Below are 5,502 nucleotides of genomic sequence, written 5' to 3' on the forward strand. Positions count from 1 at the left end.
TGTTAAAACGGCTTTTCCCACAGGTCTGCGCACCAGACACTCATGAAGATAGTTGGATAATGAAATTATTCAGAAAATGTCTATGCACACGGTTTCCTTGCCGAGAATGAGAAAACCAAAGGATTCGTAAACATTTTTACGTCTACGATGATACGTTTGACGGCAAGATACTTGTTTACGGTACAATCCCGGAAGTGACGCTATATTTTTTCCTCTCGAATACGAAGTTGCCAACAAAAAGAGGGATTTCTTTTGTTATACATTGTCCTGGTTTAATTAGTCATCTGTCTCTTGAGAAATGATCTAGGAGGGTCCGCTGAGATATGAATATTTGTTTGTAAAACATTTTTGTGCGTTTGAACAGCATAGCCAGCGTAAGCTACAGTACGGGCAAATTTTCGCCTGATCAAACTGGTATTTGGAAGCTTTAGTTTACAAATACGACTAGTCACTTAATAGCTAATGGCCTGTACTTTTGAAAAAGTGTTGGGGGATGCTAGGACCCTCCTGGAAAGGCTGAAAGAGCACGATACGGCTGCTGAGGGACTGATCGAGCAATCCGGGGCCCTCAGCCAGAGAGTGCAGGGCATGAGGGAGGTGGGCAATGCTCTTCCAGACAAGGTAAGATGGTCTCTCACACATAAACGTTGGGTGAAAGTATATTTATATTAGAAGGCTGACTTAAGCCATGCATTAAGGATTTGGGGTTGCAGGTAAGCTTAAAATGACACTCTTCTCTAACTCTACTCAAGTACTTAGACATTTTGAGATAGAAGGTCTGATCGTCCAAAAAAGTACACCAGCCTTTAAAAGCATATTTAAATAATGGGAATTATTTATCAAGAGGTGGAACAGTCATCCAACTAGTGCTTAAAATGTATTTTTTACTTATGACATTTTCCTTGTTGCTGCCTTTTAGCACACAGAAGACAGCTCAGAGATTCGGGAACTCACAAAATACAAGCCTCACATCCTTCTGACTCAAGAAAACACTCAAATCAAGGAATTGCAGCAAGAGAATAAAGGTAAAATCCTTACAATGTTTTTAGGTATTTTTAGAGTTCATGTGTTTGTCTGTAATTTTTGTCTTCGCCACTGTTTCCGCAGAACTATGGCTGTCCCTTGAAGAGCACCAGTACACACTAGAACTGATCATGGGTCGATATCGCAAGCAGATGCTCCAGCTGATGATGGCAAAAAAGGAGCTGGACACGAAACCAGTGCTCAGACTACACCAAGACTACGTCAAAGTACACCAACTTTCATTGTGCTGTGAACATTCCCAGTCATGTAATTTTCTGACAGAAAAAGGGGTTTGAAGTTATGCTTTCTGAATCTTATCCAGGAAGTGCAAAGCCAGGTGGAACGGATATGTGAGATGGGCCAAGTGATGAGGAGAGCCATGCAGGTGGACGATCAGCACTTCTGCTCTGTTCAAGAGAGGCTTGCTCAACTGGAGGTAAGGACTGGAATGGCAGTCGTGATGTCAGGAGTTATCATTAAGCTTTTAAAAGGCAAAATCAGTGACTCTAAGGCTTTGAAACAGCTCAGGAAATTAGCATGAGTCTACAAACACACACAAGGCTTAGTGCTGCTAGCATAAAAACTGTTGGAGTTTCTCAGGTTTTCTTGTTTGCTAGTTTCCTGGAGCGTATGGTGCAGCATTAGATTATGAATGAAAATATCTGGACACACCTGAGATCAACTTAGAAACTCTTTGAGATGACTTTCTTGACTCATTCTGGTTAAAATGTTGATTCAATAAACCAAACTCGCATAGATACAACCATCTTGCATGGACTGGTGATAACGAGTAATCTACACGAGGTTACGTTTGGTTATCCGGGCTCTTTCAGATTGAGAACAAGGAGCTTCGGGACCTTCTGGCCATCAGCCAGGCATCTGTGAAGATGGGAAATGAAGAGAGCCACCAGCCATCAACACCAGCAGCAGCAGTGCCCTCAGGCAGTGACCAATGAGTGACCCGAGCAGCTGCAGTCTGAACTGATCAGGTGGAACAACCAACCAAACAGGAAGAGCTTTTTCTTTTTTAAGCACAACCTAGATTGCAGAATAATGTTTGTAAAAGTAATTTAAATTCAACATTAAAGCCATCAGAAGCATTTAACTACCAGTGGGTATATCATTATGATAGATATCTTTATGTACAGTAGTTGTGTTTTCACTGCAGCAATGTTGGGAGTGAATTCCTCATAAACGAACGGAGTTTGACTGAGGTGCTTTGGGTATCACTGGTTTATTTTATATTTATCTAAATGCTGAAGTGAAGCTGAGGGAGATTTATTTTTGTTTAGAATGGAGAAAGGATGAGTTTAATCTTTTAAGAACATAAAAAAGTAAAATGCCCAAAAAGTAAAATGCCTCTGTTTTAAACGCTAACTTGTACACCACGTGTGATGTTGTGTTCATCGCCAAGAAAATGACTATTGGCTGTTTCACAAAACAAAATGCCTGCGCTGGAATGACAGTGGGCAGTTTTTTAAAGAGATTGTAAATTTATAAATGTACATTTTGTCTGCCATAGTTGATTGTTATGCTTACAACATGATAAATACCAGTTTTTACTCTGAATTTTTAGATTGGATTGCAGAGTAAATGTGTAATAGTTGACTGCACATCTTTCTCACGGTAACATTTTGTAAGCATTACTTTTTTGAGTGTTATGTACTTGTGCACTGTTATTTTGTCATGAACTGTAAATGTCATCTCAGGAAATTACTGTTGGTTAAGTGAACATGTTTATGGAAGTGTAATTATTTGTGTAAAATAAAACTCGTTCTGAAAACTAAGTCATATTACCTTATGGTGAAGTTTTTGTTGATAAAACACAAAAACCTTATTTTTTAATTCAGGGTTTCACCGCTAGGTGGTGATTTTAAGCTCTTCTGATTGTGACAATGAGACGTTTGGAAAAACATCGCTCCAATAACATTTAAGTGGGAAAAAGCACCAAAAAACGTTAATTTATTTCAAGGCTTCAAAGTATTTTTATCATTGTCGATTATTTGATAAGATTTCATAAATGACGTGGTGAAATAATGGGAACTGCACCGCAATTTTCTTGTTATTCTAAATTTGATTTTCACAACTTGAATATTTTCCGGGTGACCTAAACGCAGCACCAGAGTCACATACCTGGAGCGAAGCTAAGTCAGGATGTCTGAGAAGGAGCTCGGTAAAAAGTGGGACCGGTGCCTCGCAGACGGTGTCATTAAACTTGGTAAATGTTTCCAAGTGTTCGTGTGATACTGTTACTTTAGTGTCCTGGAAAAGGGACAAAGAAAGCTGTTTTACTGTTTCACGCAGCTGTCATTGACTGCCTGGAAGGTTGGCTAACTAGCCAGCTAGCATGCTAGCAAAGGGCTTGGAAACGACAATGAAGTAATTTGTGAGCTAAACACTATCGTTAATTCAAATTTAAATGCATTTAATTGTGTATTTACCCCTAGATGTTGTTGCATGCTTTTTAGATTCTTCTTGCTGCATGAAACCGGGTACAGACGTTTACTAGAAGCATTATTTATTTAGCAACATTTGCTAGGAGAAAATTGAGTATAGGTTTTCCTCACACATGCATAAACATTGTTATTATGATTCTGTATTGTTTATTACGATCCTGAGTTTAAACCCGCATTTCTAGTCAATGACGACAGGTGGCAGGATTAATCTACTAAAGTAAACCATATTATTTCAGACAAGTGAATCAACACAAACGATGCTTAGTTCCTTATTTCTTACAAGAGAAAATAATAAACTGTAGTAAAATACGCAGTTTGTTTGTGGATATTTTGTGCCGTATAGAATAAATCAGCCAAAAGCCACTGGCAGGTCAGAACTGCACAAAAATCTGAAATCGGTATCGATCCTCAAAACCTGTGCATCTGCAGTTTCCAATAAAAACAATTACCAGTATCTATCAAAGTATGTAACCAGTGCTGTGTTTCTGTGTTTCAGGAACTGGGTTGGGGTTAGGAATTGTGTTTTCTGTCCTGTTCTTCAAACGTAAGTAACTTAAAATTTTTGGCCTGCTGTTTTAACCCCAAAAAATGTTCCTTTTTGAACATTTTTAATACTTTATCAGCAACCTTTTCGAACTAAACAAATTATTGTGTCTTTATAAACTGTGGAACACATGTCCCTCAACCTCGCCTGTTCTACCGTACGTATGAGAAGGTGTCAAGTATCTCTTATTTGCAGGGCGCACATGGCCGATCTCTTTAGGCTCAGGAGCCGGACTTGGCATGGCCTATGCCAACTGTCAGAACAACTTGAGGTCGCATTATCTGCAGCACAGAATTGAAGCGGTTTGTTTGCTTTTATTAAAACGTAAACTTGCTTAGTTTAATTTATGCAGATATAGAAAACAGAGATAAGTCTCCAGTAAGTACAAAAACTGTCTATGATACACAATAATCTATATTCTCTTTGTATAACTCTGGATTTATGCATTTCTTTTGTTTTTCTTTGCAGGAACAGTAACTGGGAGTCATTGCAATGATGTTCTTTTGCTTGTGGGAGTGTCACCATTTGCACTGTTCTACAGTTTGAAACACGCGTCTCTATGGATTGTCCTTCCATAGACCGTATGATTTGTATCTGCATGATCAGGACTCTTTTTATTTAATAAAATCAACATGACCATGAAGAGACTTGATGTGGTGAAGGTTTTTCTTCTCAAGCTTCTTGTTTCAGTTACCAACAACTCAATACAGTGAAATGTATTTATCTACATATCAACTTTTGACTCATCTTCACTTGTCATCCAGAATCTTCTGGCGCTGATCCGTAACTGGCAACAGCGGCTCAGAGCAGACTCGTTTGTTTTGATACATGGACTGCAGTACCCCACTTCACCACAGGATGTCATTCTTACTTCATGCATTTTGTTTTCTATTCATTAGCTCCAACACATAATTACCTATTCCCATGCAATTAAAACAAGCAGGACGGCGAGCTGCTGGTGACCTTCTGCAGAACTTACCAACTTTATATCTGCGTTACACCGGCTGAACTGAAGCAGGCGGGACGACACCTGTTAGACTGCTGCCACACCTGAGCCTGCACCTGTCAGACCTGCTGACCTCTAAGGTGTGCTGCAGTTGCATCAAGTCCAGAAGATTCAAGATAGTTTATTGTCAATGCACGGGTATACGGCCAAATTGAATTAGCGCTCACTAAAGACAGTTCACGTAAGAGATGGTAAGATATAAATTCACACACACAGCAAAGGTGTGTGCCAAGATGTAAAAGTATAATGTGAACATGGTGTAAATGGCTGCGAGCAGGTGGATTGTCAACGTCACTCATGCAATTGTATATAAGTGGGCATTAACCCGGATGTGGACGTGGCGTTGGCATTCCACCTGGCTTGGCGTGTTGCAGCAGACCAAACTTCCACGTGTATTTTTGACTAAAATTGATTAAATAAGAACGTGTCGCCCTAACAAGTGCTTGTACATTTTGTCACGTTCCGAGGATGTT

General features: G+C 39.5%; 2 protein-coding genes across 2 annotated transcripts; both read left to right on the plus strand.

Moving 5' to 3' along the window:
- Nucleotides 1-317: 317 nt before the first annotated feature.
- Nucleotides 318-2,810, plus strand: sike1 (suppressor of IKBKE 1). Its single transcript, XM_015968513.3, has 5 exons — nt 318-621; nt 920-1,025; nt 1,108-1,250; nt 1,346-1,459; nt 1,857-2,810. The coding sequence occupies exons 1-5, from the start codon at nt 463-465 to the stop codon at nt 1,977-1,979; spliced, it is 645 nt and encodes a 214-aa protein (XP_015823999.1). The 5' UTR covers nt 318-462; the 3' UTR covers nt 1,980-2,810.
- Nucleotides 2,811-3,094: 284 nt separating this feature from the next.
- Nucleotides 3,095-4,670, plus strand: micos10 (mitochondrial contact site and cristae organizing system subunit 10). Its single transcript, XM_015968501.3, has 4 exons — nt 3,095-3,241; nt 3,976-4,023; nt 4,219-4,325; nt 4,492-4,670. Exons 1-4 carry the CDS (start codon nt 3,178-3,180, stop codon nt 4,498-4,500), a joined length of 228 nt encoding a protein of 75 aa, XP_015823987.1. The 5' UTR covers nt 3,095-3,177; the 3' UTR covers nt 4,501-4,670.
- The last annotated feature ends 832 nt before the right edge of the window (nt 4,671-5,502 follow it).

Source organism: Nothobranchius furzeri, chromosome 15, assembly GCF_043380555.1.
Source record: "Nothobranchius furzeri strain GRZ-AD chromosome 15, NfurGRZ-RIMD1, whole genome shotgun sequence".
In the NCBI taxonomy this organism is placed as follows: Eukaryota; Metazoa; Chordata; class Actinopteri; order Cyprinodontiformes; family Nothobranchiidae; genus Nothobranchius; species Nothobranchius furzeri.

What these genes read in the sequence shown, in the direction of transcription:
- micos10 (XM_015968501.3), top strand. Translation starts at nt 3,178, where the DNA reads ATGTCTGAGAAGGAGCTCGGTAAAAAGTGGGACCGGTGCCTCGCAGAC. An exon ending in AGACGGTGTCATTAAACTTG is followed by an intron (nt 3,242 to 3,975) that starts GTAAATGTTTCC and finishes TCTGTGTTTCAG; the next exon opens with GAACTGGGTTGGGGTTAGGA. An exon ending in TTCTGTCCTGTTCTTCAAAC is followed by an intron (nt 4,024 to 4,218) that starts GTAAGTAACTTA and finishes TCTTATTTGCAG; the next exon opens with GGCGCACATGGCCGATCTCT.
- sike1 (XM_015968513.3), top strand. Translation starts at nt 463, where the DNA reads ATGGCCTGTACTTTTGAAAAAGTGTTGGGGGATGCTAGGACCCTCCTG. An exon ending in TACACCAAGACTACGTCAAA is followed by an intron (nt 1,251 to 1,345) that starts GTACACCAACTT and finishes AATCTTATCCAG; the next exon opens with GAAGTGCAAAGCCAGGTGGA. An exon ending in AGAGGCTTGCTCAACTGGAG is followed by an intron (nt 1,460 to 1,856) that starts GTAAGGACTGGA and finishes GGGCTCTTTCAG; the next exon opens with ATTGAGAACAAGGAGCTTCG.